Genomic DNA, 26,535 nt, shown 5'->3' with positions numbered 1-26,535 from the left:
ACTGCAGCTGAGCTAACATTCAGTGCCATCACAGGCAATAGAGTACCCTTTATATCAGGGGTCTCCAACTTTGTTTCCTCTGAAAGCTAATTTTACTAAATGAAAGTGGAAAACTGCTCATAACACCAAGTTGTACATCAGCAGTAGCAGACATCATTTCTGTCTTACTTTTATGGTTCTTTAATAACATTCCAGCCACTGCAGTCATCACCTCTATTATAATCCCACCTTAGGCCAATGGCCTTTTGTGTTTTATTAGGATGTGCACCACTAAAGAAAGCCTCTGCTGCTGCGTTGGCCTTCTTCATCAGTTTAGTAAACAGATACGTTGTTTTCAGCTCCTTTACCTTCTCTGTTCTTTAACTGCTACCAGCCAGAAAGCCCCATGAAACGTTGCTGTGGACTTTGGTGAAGATGTTACATCTTTGTGTAAAATGTAAAATGAGACACTTGTGAAAACCAACAACCTCTGTTACCCATTCCTCATGAAAACAGTACCTGTTTTTCCTTTTATTGGCCTGGCTATTTTCTGCTGTCATTGTTAAATCTGGTGAGCGCTTGCTAGTCAGCTAACATCACTTAATGGGTCACAGCAGCGCAACACCTTTAATCGACAGCTGATTTGTAAGTAATACTACTACTGGTAGCTCACAAGCTACTCGATGGAGACCCGTGCTTTATACAGTGACGTGGAAAGTAAAGCTATGGAGGTCACAGTGTTGGATGGATGTGTGTGTGTATGATCAGAGATCATATCCAATGTTTTAAAATCTAAACCACAATCCTTCCCTCACTCTGAACAAGTGTTTCAGTTGGCCAATCCTAATGAAAGCTTTCCATAGTTTATTTGCAATAACCATGATCTTTATCTGACTTTAAAGTTACCATAGTGGACACTTACAGAGATATCAAAGAAAGAAATATTTCTTTGAGAAAATTGCCATCAAATTTAGTACATATGTAAAACCCACAGAAATGTTATGTGATGACAGGGTTTGTTTCTTTTTTCCATGCACAAGGACTTGATTCCTCACTGGTTTCCCACCAGTAAACATAGTTTCTAAGAATTGTTTTTTGACCAATTATGTCTAATTCAGTGATTTTCAACTGCTGCACACCAGTGAGAGATCGCCAGGTGTTCTGTGGCAAAATGTCCAATTTCACTTAATGAGTCCAAAAAAATATTATTTAGTTGTTGCATAGTTTGCCATTGTTGAACGTCTGAGCTGCAATATTGTGGCTGGTTAATTAATAATACTCTTCCATGCCAGTGGGTGGCAGTAGGTAGCGCAATAATGACTTTGTTAATTTAAAACAGTTAAATGACGCAGGAGCGGTTGAGGTGACAAGACGAACAGCGATGGAGAAATATTTGAAAAGGAAAAATGCAGACTCTGAACAACATAACCCAGATGAAAAGCCTCGTAAGGATCAACACATTGAGAGACTTTAAATTGAGAGACTTTTAAATTAAATTGTCAGCATATATCCGGCTCTCGGTACGACGGCCCGCCAGAAAATATCATGTTCATCATAACTGGCCGCCACACCACAGAGCTCCGGGACGAAACGTGGCGATGTGAGCTGGCTTTATGTGCAACATAACGAAGCATCTCACTGCGCTAAACCTCCAGAATCACGGACGGGTGTGATGCAGTAAAAGTCTCCACCGCTGTGTTCCCGACTGCGCATTTTGCTGATAACTGGGCGCACTTGGCACGGAGTTCACTCAGTGATTTGCCGACTTTGCAGCTCAGAAATTTTAATTTGAACTGCTCAGCAATCCGTTTGCAGTTGAAGTGGAAAGAGCACCTGTGCACATCCAAATGGAGCTGATAGACCTCCAGTGTAATGACATTCAAGGCAAAGTGTGACTCTGTGGACGCTGCACAGTTTACAAGCTTCATCCCCGAAACGATGCCTAAACTCCGCCTACTGTACATGCTGCTCAAATGTTCTGCATTGAGTTTGACTCATTAGTCATCTCATTGTCTCATGGTAGCAAACTGTGTATCATGACTTGATTATCTAATTCATTTCAGTAGCATCCTGGTCATAATAGGCTCCTGTTAACGGCACTCTATCCTCTTCTGGGATACCTTTTCCTTCACATGATGGAATGCTTTTGATCCGAGTGTGAAACACAGACCGTATACACTGTGATAATGACACTTCACATCAGTAAACAGTAAGGTTAGAACATTTCATCAGTTGCATGTGTAGAGTTGTGAATTAAACGCTGCAAGGAAAAGTTTGTCCGTACATTAGACATTAGCTCTATTCTCACAATTCCACACAATGGCGTTTCCATGTAGTGCAAGAACGTCATTTGGTGTAAAAGAGGAACTTTGCAATGAGTAACTCAATTAGCAAGCAGTCATATTTCTTGTGCTAGCAGGATTTATCAAATATTAAAGACAACATGATTCACCCCCGGCACTCTGTCACTCTCCCAGGGTTTTTAATCAATGCCTGAGTAGTAGATTGCTGGGGAAGGTCAAGGACTATACTCTCATTAATAATTTCAGAGAGAAACCCTGCTAATGGGATGTAATGAAAGACTTCATTGTCCTGATATGATCTCATTACATGGCGCACCAATAAGTTAGAGATTGTCATACCTGTCAACAGCTACCAGCCGTTAACCCCAAATGTAGAAACAACAAGGCAGCCAGGTGACAAACGATATTCATTTCATTCACATGTCTGGTAAAGAGATTGTCCAAAGATGTGTAGCACAAAGACTAGCAGGGGAAAACTGTGTTGTTAAATATTCCAAAACTACATAATGGTCTCTTTACTGTCTACATTTAGGGTTCACACATTCCAAAACAGCAAGAGATTTTATGAAAATCAATAAGAAAGAAAATAAACAGCTGAACATTGAAGTGAACAGTCAGGAGAGAATATAACATTATTGATGCTGACCTAAAACTATTTCAACAAATCTGCTAAAGAAGCAAACATTCAAAACATTTTGGGTGTTGTTCACAATAACTGCACGCTAGGCCTATTTTTAGCCCTGTGCTCGAAAATGTCCTACCCTTACCCAAAGGGGCTTATCTCGCTAACTACAAGGTCTATTTGAATAATTTAAATGGCAAAATAACACAAATAAATGTGAGCTTTGTTAAGATGTGTACATATCATTGTATATGTTACTGGTAAATGCTGAAACGAATGTTACACACAGCTCATATTGAAAATGTTCAGGGTTTTTTTTTTTTTTGGACCCAAAAAGCACTTTTATTGATTTTAAATGATGCACAGGCAGGCCTAAACGCTCCCATATCATAACATGTCAGCAGTCCTTTTAAAAAAAGAAATTGGCTTTGATAGAGTGAAGTATGCCTGAGAAATCAATGCCGGTGTACAGGTCAGCTGAGGTCAGCCAACGACAATTCTGATTTTGGAAGGCGCATATATCGCTGTCTTACTGTACTCTTTTAAATACTATATATCTATATATTTCACTTCTTTTATCACTAAGAGTGTTCAATCTATCTAATACAGAAGTTTGGCATCATTTTGAGAGCCTGGGCCATATGAAAACTTGTAAAATATGGCTCACTTTCATCAGAATTTCAGTTTTACGTGATGTGTTTGAACCTAACACAGCCTGTGATCGGCCGATTTGCGCAATTCCCACAGATTTGAACTCAGCAGAGTCTGGGCAGTGTAGTCATTGGTTCTTTGAGTTGTTTACAGAATTTTAAGCCAATAAAATAATCGAAAACTGTGATCCGCCCCCATGGGTCAAACCCATTGGCCAAAACTGAAATTATTACTCATTCGTCATAGAATCTCGTCAGAGTTTTTTTCACAGCAGAGGAGAGAGACGTGGCGAAATGGCGGCAAGGATTATTTATTGTTTTTTTTCGATTTTCATCCAGGAAACATCTAAAAGGTACGGAGCGTTTCAATGTTTATGATGATGGGCTGAGTTGATATCTGTGGCAGATCAATAGTAACTTTATAACGGTTTAAAGTAGAATAATTTGGAGGCGATAGTTCGATGCAGTTTGTTGTGCTTGTGCTGCTGGATATGAAGTGTGTGTGTGAAAGTGCCGTAGATCGCGGCTGGAATCGATAACGGAGAACATTGCTCGCCTTCTCCTGGTGAGAAATAGGTGAAATTGTGGTAGTACTTGTAGTACCTTGAAGTACTTTGTGTATATATATGTTTTTGAGTGATTAAAATAGGTTACATGGTCCATTTGATCAGAATCTCTTCGTCATGTACGTTTTTGAAATATTTTAAAATATCATTTCATTCGTTCTCAAAAGTGATTTGTACTACATGTGTACACTCCCCCCCCCTCTCGGGTTCAAGAGGTTTTAAACATGGGAGCATGACTTTTTACTGCATCCAGCTGTGGTTGTTAAAAATATGATTCCAACGCTAACCATTCACCATCAACATGCAAAGGGACCTTTGAAATTACGGGTGTTCCATTTCACACAATAGATGAAAGAAGGCCTCTGATTTTTAGCTAATGACGTGGATCGGGTCGCTTGTTGATTTCATCAGCTGTAGCTATCTGGCACTAAAACCGAGTGTGAGTTGAACACACTATCGGGACATATGGAGCAACATTTTTGTTATCTCTTTTAAAGTACAGTATTATAATTATCCTAAACTCTCATTGTGGATGTTCCAGTCCTGAACGGGTAGCACAGCCTGTTATCACACATAATATTGTGGTTAGCTAATCACTATTGACTTTCCTTTGTAAGTAAGCTAATTACTTCTGTAAGTTGTTCGGCAGTTCGATTTTGTTTAACCACCGTCCTGAAAAATCATTTCAACCGCCCTGCGAAATGTTATCCTTTTAATGTTACTGTCATCTATAGTGGGTACTTACATAGCAACACATTGTGGTTTTATTGATACAAAATCTTGACAATAGTAGTTTAAACGATGTACAATAAGTTGCTTAGAGCTAGTGTAGCTCATCATTTCCTAATATTTATTTTATATTGCTGTGAAAACATATCCTCCAAACAATTGTATTCATTATGTTTCTTGCCATAAACTACATTTTACAAGATGACATTATAATGAATCATGATAACCCATTACTCAGTTTTACTGAACAGAGCTTGAACGCATCATCACATAACCCAATGGAACCTCTGTACGTTAGCTATTAGCTCTCCTGCTACTGATTTCAACACAGATTTGTTGTTCACAATGTAGCGTTATGAGGGATTACTAGAAAGCATTAATGCTGATCTCCCAATTGCATATTTTTCACTGAATATTTACCAATAATGATCATCAGTAAAACTGAATTTCACACTTTGATAGTTCAACACTGTTCTTAATCTGCTGTTCACATCGAACACATAGCCAACAGTATTGTTGCACATCACTAGCTAGCTTTAGCTCTATCATCTGCACTGTCTGAATATTGGCTGTCTGGGCAAATAAACACAGATTCACAAACAGTCCAGCAAATAAGGCGAGTTGAAAAGTGAAAAGCTGTCTGAACAGAGCTAAACTAGAATGGAAAGTGCTTTTTTCAGTCTCTTTGATCATTTTGATTCTTTTAAACCTGAACAGTAATTATAACTGAACAGGATGTAAGTTATTTTTTTATTTGTTTTCATTGCCCACAAGTGACATACAAAATGTAATATGAGCTCTGAAAGGTTAACGGCACTCTTCTGTTATCACACGGTCCAGCAAATGGCACCATGTGAATCACTACTGAGTGGGCTGGCTCTCAGATGGAATGCTGGAGGCTTTCTCAAGGTTTCCCACCTGATACCAGCAGCCATTATCCTTTCCTATCTATTTAATCATCCTTTCCACACAGTCCTAATCTGTAATTCATATTGGTTTAGTGAGTTTCTGCACGGTGGACAGGACTTTGACACCACCATATAGGACCCTACAGCCGGAATGGGGTAGCATACAGCCACCACACACACACACACACACACACACACACACACACACACACACACACACACACACACACAGTCTAGATGATAATAGAATTATGCAGAGGAAAGTTCCACTTTAGAATCTCATCTCAGAGGTGCATTTTTAGAGACAGATTGCCTTGGTAATGGTGCGAATGACTACATATTCCTCGCTTGGTAAAATGAAAGGCAATCGCAGACCGATGACAAAAGTCTGACTCGCACTGAACGTGAACAAGGCGACAGTCAAGTAAAATGACATTGATATAATCAACTTCAAATGGGAAAATGGAGCTGCATCAGAACCGTATGTAGTTTCCCTATTAATCCAGATTCCCCCTATGTGCTCAGATTCAGTTCTGGTGTTCATGTGGTTTTTCTTCTAAATGGTGAAACTATTTAAATATAAATGAGCACTGGGTCTACAGTGTTTTTCTTTGCAAACTAAATGTTGCTTGTCCATCCTTTCATATTTTGCTGCTTGTGGCTAAAGTAAAACCCTGGCGTCCTTCTTCTCAGATGTGTCTTGTAACTCTTCCTCAGGGATCACAAGGTGTTCCCAGACCAGTTGATCCCTGCAGCATGAGAGGGGTTTGTTTTTGTTTGGTCTACACAATGCTCTTGACTACAGTTGATTGGCTGGCAACTTGAGAGCTTTGCCTCGTGGCTCATCTTCAACATGAAAAAGTTGGGTTCCATAAAGACACTGCACCCATCTGCCTGTGAATCTCAGTCTCCATTTAGCTTGAACTCAAATAGGGTTGGGTATTGAACCTCCATTTGACCGTTGCCAATCACTGCAGAGCATTGCAACTTTTTGCTAGTTTTGACTTATTTCCGTGAGTTGACTAGCAGTTAACCGAAACCGCTAAAAAATGTGAGTAGAATGCAGTAGAATTATTGTAATCTATACAAAAACAATAGGTTCTGTGCACTTTCCGTGTCTTAAACTATGTCCTTTTTTTGCGCGGGCCCCAAATATATGTTGGATATTGTAGATATTATTGAAATCTAATAATTAGTGGTGCGAATATGAATCTTTGCATCAGCCCTGTGAATGTCAACTGCTGACTTATGTTCAATAAATATTTTGTTTACGTCCAATGCCAATATTTCCATTTGTTAATTCTGACTTTCTGCAATATCTTCAGGCAACTCCATCATTGGTAGGGTAGGGGAAAGATTGTGGATAGAACATGAACTTCAACATGACATGAACTCTGGTCACCTGCATGGAAGTCGAGCGTGAAACGAACCCATTCACCACCCGACCTCCACACCCTTATTTTACATTCCCTATATGAAGGACACACTACTTCCCACATTGACACTGGATGTAAATCATCTTGTGCAGACTTGTCAAATATTATCATATTTCTTAGGATAATATGCTGCATTAACATAAAGAAAACACGCTAAACACAAACTGTAACACATTTACACTGATTGTTGCTCCACATACCACTCTGTTAGGGAGAAATGTTGATGAGCTGCTTGCACTTTTCCTGTCTGTGTCAAGAAAGTCTGTTCCAAACAGAGCCAGCACTAAAAGCATCATATTGTCAAATCAACAGCAGATGTATCACACCTCACTCGCTGTTTTTTGTTGTTGTTTTTTTCAAAAGGTTGTAAACACCAGCTTCTAAACAATATCCCACAGTAACTCCACCCTTGACCTCATTATTGTGGGATTAGGTCCCAGATGTCCCTTGTCTATAGAATCATGTATTATCTTTCATATTTCTCTACATGCTTTATTTAGCTGTTTTTATTTTCGGTGGGCGTTTGTTTCTTATCTCTGAGCCTGTGGCTGCAGCAGTGCAGCAGAATATCTGCCTCTTCACATTACATGGTAGTACAGCCAGTAACACAGCCACACAAACAGACACGCCTGTGTGTGCCTGTGTGCAAAATATGACAACATCTTCTATCTGCTTCCCTATTCATTTATAAATCTCTCCCTCTCCCAATCTCTCTCTCTGCCTCCTTCTGTCACTCTCTTTCTTAGGCTCTCGCCATGGGGATGATGACAGAGTATTATCACTATATCTTCACCACACTGGTAAGTAGAGAAAGAGGCTGTGCTGCGCAGTCGCTTTGTCATCAGGTCTAACTCAGAGCTCCATATCCCCATGAAGATTTGTTGCATCCCAAAGAACGAGGCGACGCTGCTCTTCAATCTTCATTTTCTCCGCTATTCATTTTATATTCATTACCTTGGATCATTCTTTTTCCCTTTAATGCTTTTATCCAGAGCCAAAGAAAACAATAGCATAGTTCTTTGAGACATCAAGGTAACTCTATGTGACCAACATAAGTAAAAAACCAGCAGCAGGAAGTTAGATCGGCTGTATTTATATAGTTATTCTTAATGATTGTCATCGGTGCAACCGGGTATGATTTATCAGATGAAATCATGCAGGTTCACCCGAAACTCATTCAGCTCAGACTCTAGCGGGGCCTCCAGCAGCAACCAGTCTACCGGTCAGACCCAGATCAGGCTTTGCTGCCACTTTCGACCTGCAGTCGGAGCTCCGGTGGGAGGTAGAAAGCTCTGGCCAAGCTGGGCGCCAAACCGACGGCACACTGCTGGCGGCCCGGGTGGTATAGCTGGGCCCGCTGGAGGGAAGGGAGGCACGGGAGAACCAGATCCAGGACTACACAGGGAAGACTGTCAGACCCTGCTGCAGTAAAATCAGAGGTTTTCTAAAGGGTCAGTGGTGCCGGGAAACACTAGCCCTTTTTCCCACATTGACCACCAAAATCATCACAACAATAAAGTTCCTCATAGTACCTTTAAAGTAAATGCTCTTCATCTAACTCACACTTCTTTTCTCAGCTGTGTTTTTCCTTCTCCTCTTTTATATTTTGTCTTCCTCATGGATGTTTTACATGCATCACATACTGAGTCAGCCTTGCTGCCAATTTGTCCCAGTAGCAGCCCTAACCCTAACCCAACATACTGTATGCTGCAGTGGCGGGCCGTGTATTTTATACATGGGCCTTCAGTGCTGTCCTACTACAGTTGAACCACCTCCTAATAACCTTATTATGACGCCACAGCTACGGTTATTATTTGTTTCTCGGGGTGTAACAATACACATATTCGTATTAAACCGTTCGGTACGAACGTAAAAGAAAACAAAAGCCCAAACAGAGAACCAAATGTCTGAACCCTAACCCCTACAGGTTATTATTTGTTTTGTGTAAAAATGAAGCTCAACACCTACAAATACACTAACTGCAGAGTGCAGATACATGAATAGGCGCATGACGGGATGCTGCGTCATTAATAGACAATGCATACAGTCAAAATCAATGTAATTAACACAATGACAAGAACAAACTCACAAGAACCAGTCAGATATATTTATATGACAACAAAGCAACAAATCAATCCAGCAACACTGCAGCACTAAAACACGTATTCACCCACACACTGAAGAGCACGGTCCATTCAAATATGATTCACATCAGAGGGAACAATATTAACCATATCATAAAAACGACACCATAGACAAATGAACACAGTAGTAACGCTATTGCAGATGTAGAAACACAAAAGCACTTCACTTACCAAAGCTGCGGTTCACTTAAAGACAAAGTCCATCCTCCTTTCTTTGATTACAAAGAGTTTAATGACGTGGTTGTATAGAACATCGGTGCGGTTCAGTTCCAGCCAGAGGTCCTCCTGCGAACGTGTTCGTTGAGTTGTAGATCCACTCGGGTGTCAGCAAAAGTTTTCAAAAGCACCGTAGCTTGTAAGTGTCCTGTTGTGCTATGGTGTCGTGTTGCTGCCTTGGTTAGCCACCTCAGGTTAGCGTAGCGTAGCTCCAAACACCAAGACGCTCAGTTGCAAATGAAACACATTCCCTGCCATAACATCTGCAACGCTTCGCTGACGCTGTCAGCCAGAAATACCATTCGTACAAATCCTTTTCCTGGCTGGGTCAGGGCTGATGTCCAGCTTTTCTTGAAATGTCCTTCTCGAGAAATCCGTTTCTCCTCCTTCAGCCATTGAGTGTTGAAAAAAGAATCTACACCAAGCAAAATGCTAAAAATGTCATGTCAATGTCATAACCTCTTACATATCTTTCAACTTGAACTCTTACTACTACTAAGTTCTGCAAGCTACTTCAGTGTCACAACAGTGGCGCTAGCCCACTGACCAATCACGCTGCACGTTAATGCTGAGCTGCACATTAATGCTGAGCTGCACGTTAATGCCGATGTACTTGTAGGTCACCTAGACAGATCTGACCAATCAGATCTTTAATTTGACATGTCAAAGAATACGCCCAACATGTCAAACTAAAGATCTGATTGGTTGAAGACTATGACAATCAACAATATCATCCCCATTCACTTAAACTGCAAAGGGATTCACTTGTGAGTCTGCAGGCCTGGGGCCTCTCTTCTTACCTAGAGACACAGAGGTGAAATCTGATTGGATAAAAGCTCTACTTAAAACAAGCTGCACTGGAAGCAGAGCAACTGAGGAAGACAGTAGCTGTGCAATGAGAAAATAAGATAATGGGAAAATAATTAGAATACATGTAGTGTATTTATGAAAAATTATTAAATTATAAAATAGCTCTAACTTTGTGATTCTGTTTAGGCCAGCAGAGAAGGCTTTGCAGGCCCTGACGGCCCACCACTGGTATGCTGTATAACATATAGTGCTAATATAGAAAATCCCTACAAAATATTTTGGTGAACAGCGTGCATTTATATAGCTATGCAATTCATGCCAGGCCCTACCTTCAGGAGCAAATTGGGGTTCAATGTCTTGCCCAAGGGCACTTCAAAGTGTGAACACGAGCTGAGGATTGAACTGAGCCTATGATTAGTGGATGAACCTCTTGACCTACTGAATCTCAGCCCCCCTTTCCCCACAGACCAGCATTATGAAAGAGACATCTATAAAACTCAAACAGCTATATTGCTACTCTTTGTATGAAGAATTTTATTACATTTTTGATGCAAAACGTTTTTGTCTCAGTGTAAAATCTACGTGCTGAGCAGGAACAAGTAGGAAGACGGGTGTTATGTGTTCAACAAAGACAGCTGAAGAAGTCAGCAGGCTTCTCTCTGGTAGCCCTGCTAGGTCACCTACTTGTATTGTAAGAAGAAGACTCAACAATGAGTTAAACTCTACAGCAAAGACACATCTGTGGTAAACCTTAATTAGCCTGCTGTTTTCATTCTTTCACCACCATTGAGTCATGTCAAAAATATCACATTATACTTTTATGACAAACTTCTACTTAATTACGTTCTAAAAAACACATTTAAAGCACCCCTTGAATATAAGTTACAACCTCTGTTTAACAGGTTTAACCTCACAGATGTTTTCTTCCATCAGCTCAGGTCAGAATGTCTAACTGGAGAAATGTCACACAATGTAGAGGGCAAAGCTCAATACCATTGTATCAAAAAGACAAGAAATATGTTCATGGTATACATTGCACCAAACATCAACACACTACCTCTACGTACATCAGGAATATTTTGCGCTCATCTTCAAGGATATTACACTGTGACCTGTTTGGAAAAATAAAAGAATAAATAATGATTCAGATTTCTCTGCACCATGCAAAATAACTCGGTAAGAGGTTTTTCTGATGTTCAAGCATATGCACCAATTTACTTCCTTTGTAAATTACTTCCTTTTTTGTGATGTTTTGAAGTTCCCATCCAGATCTATAAGATAGTGTTGTTTGAATAGCTTGCACAGACAGTCATACTTGCTCAGCTACCCCCTTTAGTCACATGACAAATGCATTGACCTTGCAGGTCAAGTTCTCAAAATACATCCATGCTCTTATTTTTCTCCCTCCTCTTTATCTCCCTTTTCCTCATTTATTTTCCTTCAAGTTTCTTATCTGCCTCATATTTCCCTTTGCTTCCTCCCCCACTTCTTCCTCTGCCTCTTGTTATTAGGATGGTTATTAATAATCAGCAGCAGTAGTAGTCGTGGTAGTACTTGTGGCAGTATGGTTTCTTGTTCACAATGGTGACAGCCAGTTTGAAATCTGTAAATACAGAGTGTCATCCGGAGTCTCGGCATACAAGTGAAAGCATAAGTACTGTAAAGAGAGCTGAGGCAGAAGATGGTGTCACTGTTTAGTTATGACCTCAATGTGAAGGCCTGGGTTCAGTCTGTAGCTCTGATATGTAAAAGTCACCTTGTCTTTGGTTGTCTCAGAAGAAAGTCCGCTTCTCTGTCCACACGATAAAATGTAAAACAACACACATCTGCATATGTCCACACATTACTCAGCATAATTCTAAGCTCCTTGACTGCACGTCAAAAGATTTGACTGAATTAAAACTCTTATTGAAGTCCCATCCCACTCTCATCCTGAAGAGGCTGCTTGTGTTGCCTAGGATCAATACACTGTCTCTCACTCTGTGTTGGTCCTGCCTCCCCCCGACCTTTACTTTTTTAATGTCAAGTTCCTTGGAAAACCGAATAATTCCGCTTTCAACTCTCTGCGCTTTTCATCATGGAGAATAAAAACAATAATTTCTTTAGGTTTGAAATAAAACATCTAAATGATCTACAGCCCCAATGTATGTGAGATGATTAAATGTCCCTCTGGTGTTTTTGGTTAGATGAAAAGTGAAAAACAAAATGAGTGAGGGAGTGGAGCTACAGTGGTCGTTGTGTTTGGCAGAAGAGTCCAGTGCTGACAGCATAGTTCTCCCAGCAGAGTGAAGAAACCAGCAGACTGAGGCCACATATGGCAGCCTTTACTCTTCACTTACCTTATGTTGAGTGTTTGGTCATCATGGGCCTGACTGAAGGCTCACCACTCTCATGTTGTATTTCATAAAGTTTTGTCAATTTGATTTTTATAAAAGCATTACTTTTTAACACCATCAATCAAATAATAGAAGTATTAGTAGTAGTAGTGAGTTATATTTTTAAAGAGATATTTAAACAAATACATATTTATTGTGAGTGTACAGGCCTTTACACACCAGGAGCTTGTTTTTTTTCTTGCAATAATGTTTTTGGTCAATACATTATTTTTGAATTGTACTTTTAGTTGTGAATCATTTCACACAGAACACGGATATTACGTGGTGACAAAGTGACCGAACATCTTTTCTGCTTTCACACTGCAACTTAAGGCATCAACCAACCATGTTGTGTGAAAAGACATATTCAATAAGTACACTATAGTGTTTAATGACATCCGTAGTCCGAACCAAGAGAGCAACTTTATTATTCCTTTCAACCATGACAAAAGCAGCGCAGACCAAATCCACTTCCCTTCGAGGTGAAAAGGCCTCAAGATAAAAAGATGTCAGAGCTGGAGTCTAAACAACAGAGTAAACAGCTAACACGCCTCTGTCCAATGTTCAAAAAGACACCTACCAACACCTTTAAAGCTGATTCATTCATATTCTGTATATTGTTTTAATCAATACAAATGACAGTTTGTGGTTTAAGTAGAGTTATGTGCTGCAATACAACAGGTCATCCATCCATCCACTACTTCAGTGCACTCTCTGCTAAAGTGACAAATACACTAGGTGAGCACAGGTTTTAGTATAGGTCTCTTTATCGTTAAGTGTACTGGTTTTCATCATTTTAACCTCGTTTTTGACATATTGTGTTTAGTCAGCCAGCTCTAAATACTGTGATACCAATGAACTTGAGTTGATAGAAGTTGATATTGCTTTGTAGCTGTGTTGTTTGTAGTTGTGAACGGAACACATTTGATCAGTCTCTGCATTAGAATCTTTAGCTTAAGTTAAATGTTAGCGGGGGAAATAATAGAATTGGAAGCTTAGTAGAGCACAAAAATGCTCTTTTGGAGTCATGGTTAACTTCCTTCTTTACTGGTACTGGTATTTTCTCACACAGTTGTTCATTGTTTTTACCTATGCTTTAATCAGAGTGCCATGTCCATAACTGAGAAAATTAATTAGACTTTTACTTGTGGAACCATGTTGGATGCCTGAAATAACACCTCCCACTCTACAGGCATAAAAAGTAGGTGAATAACCATTAGCACCAAGCACAGAGTCTTACCATTGAGGTGTCTTTGGGTATGTTGCTAGCTAAGTTTGGGTTTATTAGCTTTTTGATGATTAATGAAATATCAGTGTGTCTCTTAGAGAAAGAATTCTCTAATGTATTTTCCATTACTTCCCAGGATCTGTTTGCACTGGACGTGGAGCCTTACCGATACAGTGGTGTGAACATGACGGGCTTCAGGATCCTCAACACTGAGAACAGCCAAGTGGCCTCCATCATAGAGAAATGGTCCATGGAGCGACTGCAGGCTCCACCCAAACCTGACTCTGGTCTACTGGACGGCTTCATGACCGTGAGTCTCATGAACAAAAGAAATGAGTAGTGAATGAATGAATCCCTCCGTACAGTTTGTCAGAGAAGAGTTTTCATGACATAGCATCAATCTGCTCAGTTAAACTGAGGTTGTTTCTCATTGGTCTGTTGAGTACATTGGTGAGAACATACACCAATACATTCCATTTGCTTCAATGGTCTCCATGTTTGTATTCTGAGGTCATTTTTACATCTGTAGTAGTGATCTGGATCAAAGAAAAAGATGTAAATATAAGAAATATAAAATAAGAAAAATATGTTGTTGCCTGTGAGTACTCTATTCCACAGAGGTTTATTCAGTTTGTTGGATGGTAAAGTATAAGAGTTAGTCATACAAACTGCACCCAGACAGCATACATCAAAGCTCGAAACCTTACAGTAACTTACCACTGGTGTCAACTGGATGTGGCTGGGTCCCATTCCGGCTCTGCTGCAGCTGTTGGACACGAGCCACTTCCATCCTACCGGCGGACGTCCTTCAGTGAAGCGTCTCTATGATGACTCGCACAGCGCTTTTCTTGTCTATATACACTCTCTTTTTTATGCAATTGCCATAGAATTAATATTTGATGATACCTTTTTATTTCTTATCTACTTAAAAAAGAAATTGTCTTACTTCTTTGACAAATTCTGTGAAGCAGGAGATGGAAGGCTGCAAAGTTCCTTCTACTATTCAGGAAATACAGATAGGAAATAGAAATAGTACATTAAGAGCGGAGGTCAGCAACACTTGCAGTACAGACAACAACTTTATTCTTTAGACCAACACGTTTTGACTCGTGGTCTTCATCGGAGTCATGATGAAACACATACAGACAACATTTAAATGGGTTGGTTATGAAGCAGAAACAAAGCAGAGGTAAAACAAACATTACACACAGCCAATCATATACATGCACACACCAGCAAATATGGACATGTGACTTCAGGCCAATTGTTGTCCCAGACTGGCAGAGAAGCAAGGGGAGTGTCCAATGAGGGGCATGGGTGAAACTATATTGGTTCATAAACTGGAGAAGTAGAACTAAAGTGTGGTATTAACTCTGTACAGATGTGGCATACATTAAAAACACTTTCCTTTAAAAACAGCTAATAAAGTATATAGCAAGGGAAGCAACAACAAGATACATCATAACAAAATACACATCATGAGAAATACATCATAAAAGATAATCATAATAGAACCATTAGTGAACACATAAGTGAGAGATATTAAAGAACAACTTCAAATCTCATTAGGAGTCCTCATTCATGCCCTCTGGAAATAAACATTTCAAATAAAGAATCCAAAAGGATTCTCTCTTGTTCCTGAGAAAACTTGACAATCCCACCTTTTTGGCTTTATATAAAACCATCACAAATAGAAATAGCTTGACGTTGCACAGTAATTAAAGTATAGCCACAAAGTTGCCAGATCAATCATGAATGGGCTGCAAACGTGCGTTCAAGTGTATGAAGAACAACTTTAATGTTTCTGAAACACAGCGGCGTGTCAGTAAAGCAACATCAAGTAATCCTGGAAATGTGGCTATTAAAGAACAGACTGCTTTAGACGGAGGGGGTCGTGTTGTGTTCAGTGTGTGCTCTCAGTGTCTGTGTAGATTTATGGATGTGTAGAAATAGATCAGAACCTTAAAGCAAGCCTGTGAAGCCACTGAAACACTGCTATGGGGGATATGGGGCACATGTAATGGACGACTGAGACAGCCTCCCCAAAACTTTGTGTGCTTCTCCCCTTTTTCTCTGACTGGCTAGCTTTTAACAGACATAAAGTCATCACAAGCATTGTTCTGGACACGATAGAGCTGTTACAACAGATGTGCTGTGGCACCTCCTATTGTAACGTGCCAGTCGTCCTGAGGGAGTCAAATGGAAAACCTTAGTGCCCCGAGTTGTGAGCTCCGGGTGTGATAAGAGTCTCTGTCACTGTGATCTGAAACCTCTCTGATCTCAGCACACTGCCTGTAATAACTGTTCCTCCACGCATGCTTTCATACCATCTCTTATCTGGGAACCGTGCCAAAAAGCATCTACCCACCAGAGACAAGGAATGGGAAGGAAAAGAGAGTAATGGAGGAGATAGGAGAAATGAGATGAGGGGGATGAATAAAAAAAGAAGAAGAAGAAGAAATACAGAGTGGGTGAAGGGAAGGCAGAAGTGAAATCAGAGTCCTTGTGTTTTATTCCCACATGCACTGTTTAGGTGTTAAACGTTAGGCCGATGTAGCCGCTTGGTCTGATTCCAGTTGGAAAGCACTGGCGGCGGCAGCAGCAACATGTTGGCTGCTGATTGAAAACAGTGGCTTACCTCTGGGGAATAACAGATTCCTTTCCGTTTCTTTTTTCCTCTGAAACAGCAAGATGTTGCTGAGTCATGTTTCTGGATTGATATCGGAGAGTGGGTGTTACTCAGTTTAAGCCCCTTTTGTTGGATTTGTGGCTCAATCAATACTGTTTCCCACTTGAGACCCGGAACGGACTGTGTGTGTAATAACTGTACCTTTTCAAAACACAAAAAGCACAGAGGGCCTTTATAGCTGCTACATGGAGTCTGATGTCTTAAATCCACATAACCGAGAGGAAACAAGGGAAACTAAAAGATGTGTCTCATCATCTTTGTGTTTCTATTCAGCTCTTTGACTCCGATATGTGCTGTAGAGAGTCATCATCCCAGCAGAGCTCGGTGGTTATTTTTAGATCAGCGACAGGCAGAGATTTATGCGTGTGCGGTGACCCTGCTATCAGTGAATTAATGGCATATGAGTTTGAAGGTGGGGATTGATTAATTAGACAAATGGCAATCAGTCAGCAGCTAATGCATATTGACATGGTGAAAGGTTCTGTAAACCTTTGATTGACGGCTTAATTTGTGTGCTGTATTTACGGTTTTGTGTGCTTAAGTAGTGAACTGCTGATGTGCTGTAACTTATGGACAGAAAGCACTGAGTGAGCAGTCCGGAGACTTCACTTTCACACACCATTCACCACGTTGGTTCACATGCAGTGGTTGGGATCACAGATTGAACACTATGGCTGATTGCAGAATACAATCGGAGCCACAGTTGATGCTATGTAACAATTAGGAAGTTGCTACTTCTCCTAAATAGCGTATGCAATCCAACATTGGATCCATCCTGTCAGGGACACAGCTCAACTGTTCAATCAGTGTGTTGGTCTGAAGATTTAGTCTCAGCAGCATTTCATTCTGAAAACAATCATTTCAACAGAGCTGCTGCAATCAGTGGATTCACGTGTGGAGCTTATGCAGGAGCTCCAGTTCAAATTTGGTGAATCTTGAAATGCGTATATGTGTTGTTGACCAATTGCAAAGTGTCTTGACGGTGATTGAGCAGCACTGTGATGCATGGATCAACTTGACGCTCCTCTGCTGGAGCATAAACTACTGCTCCACAATAAAAGATGTGACTTTGTTGTTAAGTGATGAGAAAGCATGGTTGGTACGAATGCATGACATTACCTTTCACTGAGGGCCCATTCGTTACTATATGTGCATCTGAAATCACTCCGTCAATACTCACCCTCAGCTGTTTTTCTACACTAAGCATCATCATCATCATCATCATCATCATCACTGTCGGGGGATTTTTGCAGCCTAAAGCAGATTGCATTGTGGGATTGTTAGCATGAAGTACTGTACATGGACACTCTTGTTGTCTTTCCCATTGTAGGACTCTTTCTATAGACCAGTGTTTCCCAAACTTCATTTTTTGGGGACCCATTTTTCAAAAATGACAAATCATCGCGACTCGACTCACAATATTGTTGAACACTCTAAATCATGAGCAGAGTGAATGATGGTTCTTGACCACTTTTACTGCAGTTTCCACATCACCTTACCAAGAGGTAAACCAACTGCTTCTAAGAGATTACATTCGATAAATCACAACTTTGTTTCATGCGTTATTGAAAACATATACACATGTTCAATACTACCAAATAAACGCATAAGGTGGAGTTAACAGACTCTCTCATTCTTTTCCTTTCCTCTCAGTAGTTAAACAAACAGAATGTACCCTTGCCTTTCATATTACATTCTATGTTATAAGTAGGCTTCAATTATCAATGGTCAGAACAATACGAACATTCAGGCTCCCTCATGTGGTTGCAGATTTAATGTTAAATATTACTAAATATATTTGCTGGCCTTGATGAAATCCCCTGCGTATAGAGCATACATTTCATATTCAGAATACAGAACTCAAACTATTGTGCACTAAAACGAGTGATTCCATTCACAACATATAGCACTAAAATTGCTACCAGCCAATTTGTGTGATTTTACCGATTAATTTTCCATGATCAGGCATTAATCCCTGTAGTTATTTGAGAGATAAGCAGTTTATATGTTGGTAGATTTTCTCTTTAATTGTGTCAAGGTGAGTTTTTACTTCCTAATTACTGACTTTATAGAAGAGCACAGACTGCTGGGCAGACAGAAACAGAATCAGTACTTCTGCTGTTGCTAATGCGAATTTGATGTTATTGTACATTTTAATATTTTTCTATTTTTAAATGATGTCTTGATAATTGTCACCAAGTCAAATTCCTTGTATGTGTAACATATTTGGCAATAAACTGTTCTGATTCTGATGTGTAATTGATCAACCCCCTGATCTTTATATGAAAATCCAACAATGCCCTTATTTCCATGAAATACCTTCCCATCACCCACTGCTGAGACTCAGTGAATATGAACCATGTGGGGGCACGAAAACAACATATAGACCAGGAGGTATATCTTCAAAGCTTTGTGAAGAATTATAAGATCTCTCAAAATATGTTAATGTCCAACGGTATTCTTCTTCTGTTTTTTTGTGCTGCAATTTTCAACAACCCTCCAACTGGAATTGTTGCTACACTGGATGCATTTTATAAAACATTGCATGTGGTTACTGCATTGATTTAGAACAAAGAACTTTGAGTTTGTTCACACAGCTGAGTGTGGAGGTTCATTCTTGACTTTGGATTTCATAGCTTGACAAAATCATTTCTAACTCATGGTCCACCTTCTAATAGTCTCACACACATTCCACAGTACTGAAGACCATACGAGGTCTTCTCTAATGTTTCCACTTCTCACTGCCATCTACCCAGCGACACAAATCTCCTTGTAGCCCCAAAATGCGTCTGCATGAAATCATGAACGAGATTAAATGAACCTATGAGGTTTGGTCCAGAAGATGTTTCTATGTGACAAATCAGGTGAACTCATTCTGCGCCTCATTCCTTAATGCTGCCTTCAATTAATGTGGCGGCGGAGAATCCCTGCCCAGAGTCGTGGCTTAACATGCACGACGAGAGTGACCTTACAAGCTCCACGCTCTCATTACCATAATGTCTCTCCTTGTTAATTGCTTAAGCTGCTGTCTGATTCATTGTGTACCCTGCTAAATTAAAACAGGTTAAAAAAAACACTCAGGCACGACTGTAATTTCTGCATTTATCTTTTTGGGATAAGTTGGAAAGCCGGAGATGTTAACTTTTACACTCGACCGGGCAAACGGGCTGACCCCTCACTCATCAAGGTCGTGTCTTTGTTTGTTGCAGCTCCAAAACACAGTTGGTATTCAGAGCCACAGCGATGATGCCGAATGATTTCTGTTCCCGTATTACCATAAATGTGCCAGACCTGTGGGTACATTTAAATGGGGCAGTGACGGAAAGCTATTTCCTTTTTGACAGATATCATTTAAAGTCTGATCCAAACAGAGTTATGAAAAAAAATGTCACACGGACATCAGACATATTCCAGGATTCATATTATCTGAGCATCACTCAAACAGGCATATGGTGGACACCATGAAAGGATGAGTCATATGAGAAATATGTTATTATAGCAGGAGGCTCTGCACAAGGCTTACCAGCCAAAAATGTGTTTGCACTTTGCAATGACTGTGTGGCTGCCAATAAACCTACTTATATTTACTTGTGTATTTTATGTTAATAATTCATTTTTTTATTATTGAAAATGGTCACCTGCACATGAATGCATGAATGCATACATAACATATGAACTAATCCTGTAGCCGTCTATTTACCGCTTGTCTCGACAGAAAGAAATGTATATCCTTTTGTAGTTCTGATTACATTTTTTGTATTTGGAGATTTTAATCACGCAGTCTTCATCATGTATGTTGCTCAGCTATAATTGACATTGTTGTATGACCTATATAAAAAAAAATGTCAGTCACATGACAATAAAACAAGCCATATTTATATTTAAATGATCATGTCACATGTATGTCCAACTGAGCTAACTCCATTTGCTGATGAAGGCCATGAGATGTGGCCAGGGACAAAACAGCTACGGCTACTTACAAAGTCACGAAGGAAGAGCCTGTTCTTGTTTTATTGGATATTCCACAAACATTCCCTCAATAGTAACGTATGTATTTGCAAGAATCTGGCAATACAATACATGTCATGATACAGCGTTTACCATTGATATATTGCAAAACTGAGAGGGAGGCAACACACTGTGTTTTTTAAAATAATAACCAAATGCATACAATCTGCTTTTACCTTTTTATGCAACCAGAACAGCATCTATCAAAGTCCCTTTGATATCCAACATCATAACACTACTTTCTGTACTATCTGAGTCACTGTGCCACAAATCTTTGTATTTGAATTATTAACTAAAAATATATCCAGTGTTTTTGAGTATTGGTAGAGTATCACAAAACATAATGTTGCAATATCATTTTAGCAAGAGCATTATTTTCCTTTGTCATATGACGTTGATTTGATAAGCTTATTAAAATGCTCATGTTGATCCATTTCCGATGTATACAAGAATCCACAGCAAAGAAATGGGAGAATGCGACTATTTTACGATGTTGAAAAATGAGCACATGGAGTTTTTTTTCATTATGGGCTTGACAGTAAGGGTTGCCATTGGGAATCATTTCGAAAAATTGGCAACCAATTTTTGGCCTTTGACAACCACTATTTAACAAATAAAGGGCTACAAACGCTGCATCTGCATTGGTGCATCTATTTGAATGCTCACAGGAATCACTTTTAGAGACAGCGGTCAGGGAAATAAAGTTCAACTAGCCTGTCACCATCACCAACAAATATGCAAATTGATTCAACTGAAAAAGAAGCAGATGAACCTGAACCAAAAACAACAAGGACATTTGTGATTTCTTGGGAGGCGAAGTATCCCAACATCTTTGAGCTGGATGGAAAATATACTGCAAAGCATTTAAACACCCCGATAAGTGACACATGATGTTCACCAGTAGCACATCCTAAATAACCACAGCAGTAGAACATGATGTATAATTTAAAAAAAATGTGTTGCTGCAATATCCTGATTAATGGGATTGATATATTCTTGCTATGATATGATCATACATCATGAGAATGATTTCTCTTTCTAATAGAAAGAGTCGCTCGTCACAACAGCATACTTAAACAGTGCTTTGTTTGTAACTAATATTTAAAAAGTGATGAAAACTGTTTTAAAGATCATACAATACATGTAAGCCATAATTAGATCCACACTCTGGAGGATGTTTTCAGTATCTTTGGCGGTCTTTTGTTAAAGATCAATTGTTAAAGAGCGAGTAATTGGCAGAAAGAGAGACGAGTGAAGTGGAATAAGACAAGGCTGGTGGAGGGTTTTTCCTCTCTATCCTGCCTGTTCCTGTTCCAACCTGTCAGTCAGGCTGTCTCTCTGGAGACCTCCTAGAGTGGCAGAACAGGCTGGGAAACATGGCCTGGACCGGTTTAAGGGTGAATGAGTCAGTGGGGGTGCAGGCTGGATTTGAGGTTGGGAGGGTTTGTGGGTGCTGACCTGGGGCAGAGTTCAGGTCTGGACCAGGGGTGGCTGTCAAAGCACACAGCAGTATACAAAAACCTGCCTGTTTGATACCCAGATCATGCTCCACTCTACGGCCTCACTATTTTCCAAAGCACACAGCTTTTGTGCTGCATTATGGGATATGCCCTGATGATGCTGGTGCTGTCTTGGAAAGGCTTCCAAAGCCTTTGTCTGGAGTTCGAGCTGTTTGAAAGAGCTGTCATTAGGTGGAGGCTGTTTGGTTATTCCCCATTTTGGCTGCGGCCCCAAACTCTGCGCTGGATGGATGCTGTTGGACCGTGCCCTTCTCCGCCTCTTAGATGGGGCTTCTGTCAGCTTAGTTTATTCCATCTGCTTCTCTGTGTGCATCAAGCCATCTCTCTGTCTCCCCCTCTCTGGCTCACATACTTGGATCTGGCTCTGGTATTGTCCAAATGTTGGGAAAAGAATTTGTCTGTGACACGTTGCTGGGACATTATTTCGGCAGCTGGCGTTACTTGTGCAGAGGCTGGCGGTGCTTGGCAGCTTTGGGGAGGACAGTGATTCTGGTGCCACAGAGTTCACCCAGTGAGCCACTTAGTGTCTGCCGGGGTCTCTGTGAGCCCAGAGGACTGTGGGAGACACTTTGCATTCTACAATATTGACATGAGGGTTTTTTCGCACTATTACCTGCATTCAGAATAACATGATCTGTTTTTTTTATTTCTGCAGTTTGTACAGCAGCATGTCAGTGTTTCAGGAGTGGGCTTCAGGTTAGAGAGCATTCAAACAGGGCTTCAGCTCAGCTCCTTGTTCTTGGCAGGCTTGTTGGAGTGGCGGCTCTGCCTTTTCAGCCACATTGTCAGTCTAAGAAGTATAGGTGACAGTTTAATTCTGAGCATTAGAACACTGGGGGCTGTATGGCATCATAAAACACACTTCAATTCAAAAACATGAACCAACGAATGCAGGCAATCAGCTTGATGTCGTCGTATAAGACACGTCATACAATCTTGCCAAAAATGACATTTAACTCTCCAGGCTGTCTGTCCACGTAGCAGCAACTAATTTGCAAGGAGTGTGTGTACTAGCAGTTCTGTTAGCTGTTAGAGCCCAAAGCAAACACACCATCCAAAACAATAAAAGTTAGCCGCAGCGCAGCGGCCAAGAGGTACGCAGCAGTGTGTGTAGTTCCGTTAGCTGTTAGCCAAACACGCAGCAGTTATCCCCCCACTGTGGGCTCAGAGTAGCAGATGGGGTCAGAGATGCACTCAGCTATGTGCCACTTTGACTGTGGGCCGGTTAACATTAGTGAGTGAGGAGTCAGCAGGAAGTCAACGGTAGCACAAAACAGGCAACAGAAGGTGTTTTGAGAAAGTGTGAGTCAGCAAAACTACCAGAGGTCCTTGCACATAACTGGCCAGACAAAATATCATGGACAGACACAAAGGTGCACACTTACTCACTCACAATGCACACACACGACCAATCGCATGATTTTCTTGACAGATATAATAATAATAAACATGTTTTCTTTTGACTTTTTTTTACCTGAAACTAAGAATCGTCATGATTTTGTTAACTTAATGAGCAGTTTCATATCTTCAGAGGGAGACGGTCCTCTTCACAGAGTCCACCATTTTTCACTGCCATGATCTACAGAGACCCAGAAGAGAAACCAACGCTGGCTCTAGATATGGCCATTTGGGTTTTCACATCTGCCACCGTAGTTATACATGCCCGGCAAATAGGAAAAGTTTCAGTTGTTAGTAGCTAGTATTTATTTATAATTCCATAATTAACTCCACGATTATCAAATGTAAAGGAAAAACAACAGCTGAAACAATTTTCACAACCTGGCAACCCAAATTATGTTATATTATCAGCTTACAGCTCTACGAACATGAATACATATTTATGACCATTAATGAAAACATTAGTTCCCATGCTATAAAGAAATATAGAGGTGCCCTCCTATACAGTAAGAAACCTTGTTTCCTACAGACAGCAACATACTATTTAACTGGTCGGTGAATTCTTGATACAAAAGGTGTGAATCATTTATAACAATAAAATGCATACTTTGTATAGCTGGGAATGTTCTCTCTTTTGATTTGATGAGACACAAAAAAACATGACATTGCATACACAGACTGACCAATATTAAATATGAAGACAATATTTAAAGAATGGTAACAAAGTAAATGTTTGTTGTTAGAGTGTGTGGATGTGTAGCAGTTGTGCGGGTAAAGCTGAGTGCTGCTGTCACCCACAGTCTGCAGCAGCAGCATCCACAGCTGGATAAATGACTCCTTGCCCTGCGGTGTCGCCATCAGGTTTCTGCGTAGGCAGTCCCCTTAGATGGGTTACTGCAAAAACGCAACCATAATCTGGACTTTGGAAGCAAATCGGGCAACTCTGACTCATAACCCCTTTAATCACAACACCACGGCTGCCCTAATGTTTACCCAGCTCCTCCATCCCAGAGGATGGGTGGTCTCATACTAGGGATATCTTTCGGTTCAGTACGATATCCGACATTTGAAGACTACAACTAATCATTACTTTCATTTTGGATTCATTTTCTTATTAAGTATTTATTCATTTAATTATTTAGACTGCAAAAAAAGTGTGAAAATATAAATTTCAGGAAATTTCAAGTTCATGGAGCCCTTGTCGAGGTCTTCATTTGTCTTGTTTTGTCCAATCAACAGTCCAAACCTGTGAATATTCCATATACAATTATGTTAAACAGAAAAAAATTGAAAATCTTCAAGGAAGCTGTGGAATGTTTGACAAATCACTTCAGTGATTGATCAATGATGCTTTTTTTCTAAAATGGAGTGGTGCATTGTTAACCTTTTAATCCCGAACCTTTTAAGCACTCTCGAGGAGTCATTCATCCAGCTGTGGATGCTGCTGCTGCAGACTGTGGGTGACAGCAGCCCAATTGGGCGTCGAGAGAGTGTTTTGCGAAGAAGAGCGACATATAAATCACTTTTCCGAACCGAATATAATTAATTTTACCCACATGCTATATACCAACTTAACGACAAGATTCTGAGAAAAAATACAAAAAATGTAATTTTACTCACTCAAAACACAATTATACACAAAGTAATATATAAACTACCAAGTTCCAGCACAATACCACGTATTTTTCGGCGAGCTACGCACTCCGAATGCAGATATCACAAAAAAAGAGACCGTCATGGCCGAACGATAGTTTAGCAAGCATGAGAATTCCACCCTGAATCCGCAGATATCTTCCATATTTCTCTCCTTCAAACCTTTCAAACGTTACACCGTAAAACCCACACAAGAACAACCAACCACAGAGCAAAAAATTTGAAACGCATCGTACCTTGAGCTGATTTTCTGGGCGAAAACCTCTGTAAATCACCTTAAATCCCTTTGCTACATATGCACCCGGTCCCTCTCTTTCTTTTGAAAGTAAAATAGAGATAATACGTGAATGTAGGACGAGATGGCCCGCCTTTTACTTTTCAGCGAATCATTTCGACACTCAGTCTGTTGCGCAACTTTTTTTGAGTTTTAGTGGCTAAAAAGTCTGTCAATCCCCTGACTGACCGGCCCACTGCATTCTACACACATTTCCGCATTCTTAGACGTATCACATGTGCAAATCGACCAATCATAGGCTTCAAAAACTGCCAATACACACACATGGAGCGATGAAAAAAAAATCACATAAAACACATGATAGATTGAACCCTATTAGTGATAAAACAAGTGAAATATATAGTTATATAGTATATAAAATTAGAAATTCCGAAAATTCCGAATTTTGTCTTTACCTGGCTGTACTCCAATCTCTATAAACTTGGCCTGCTTCACTTTATCAAAGCCAATTCTTTTTTAAAATAGACTGCTGACATGTTGTGCTATGATTGTGGAGAGTTTTAGGCTTACTGCTGCATTATTTCAAAGACAAAAGTTCTTTTTTTTTCCAGGCGAACCTGAACATTTTCAATTTGAGTGTGCCATCTTCATTCAGCATTAACCAGTAACATATACACTGAAATTTAGACATCTCAACAAAATCTCACAAGTTAATGTTATTAAACCATCAAAATTATTCAAATAGACCTTGTAGTTAGAGAGACAGACTCTTTTGAGTATGGGTATTGTGGAGAATTTAAGAATTAAAAGCATTATTTAGTAGAATTTATAGCACCCCTAGTGGTGAATAAAATTGTCACAATGATGAGAATGTAAATTATGTTAAGAGTCACAATATATTTACTTATGGAATGTAATATAGGTTTACAGGATGTTTACGTATAGAAGATATGTTTGCAATAAGTTTACTTGTAGGAGTCTTTTAACATAATCATTGGAAGTGTTGAACCAAAGTATAGTCACATAGTTATGGGGGTTCTGAGCCATGAGGAAGAGACATCAAAGG

At 40.0% G+C, this 26,535-nt stretch overlaps 1 protein-coding gene across 1 annotated transcript in view; it reads left to right on the top strand.

Moving 5' to 3' along the window:
• grik2 (glutamate receptor, ionotropic, kainate 2) overlaps positions 1–26,535 on the top strand; it is a gene marked incomplete at both ends in the record, with an annotated part of 286,105 nt that overhangs the window by 121,599 nt on the left and 137,971 nt on the right. The window contains 2 exons of the mRNA XM_079164096.1: positions 7,940–7,993; positions 14,103–14,276. Of these exons, the coding sequence (XP_079020222.1) occupies positions 7,940–7,993; positions 14,103–14,276 (228 nt within the window). The remainder of the gene's footprint in view (positions 1–7,939; positions 7,994–14,102; positions 14,277–26,535) is intronic.

Source organism: Pholis gunnellus (assembly GCF_910591455.1).
Source record: "Pholis gunnellus genome assembly, chromosome: 8".
Taxonomy (NCBI): Eukaryota; Metazoa; Chordata; class Actinopteri; order Perciformes; family Pholidae; genus Pholis; species Pholis gunnellus.
This window is presented reverse-complemented; position numbering and strand designations above follow the sequence as displayed.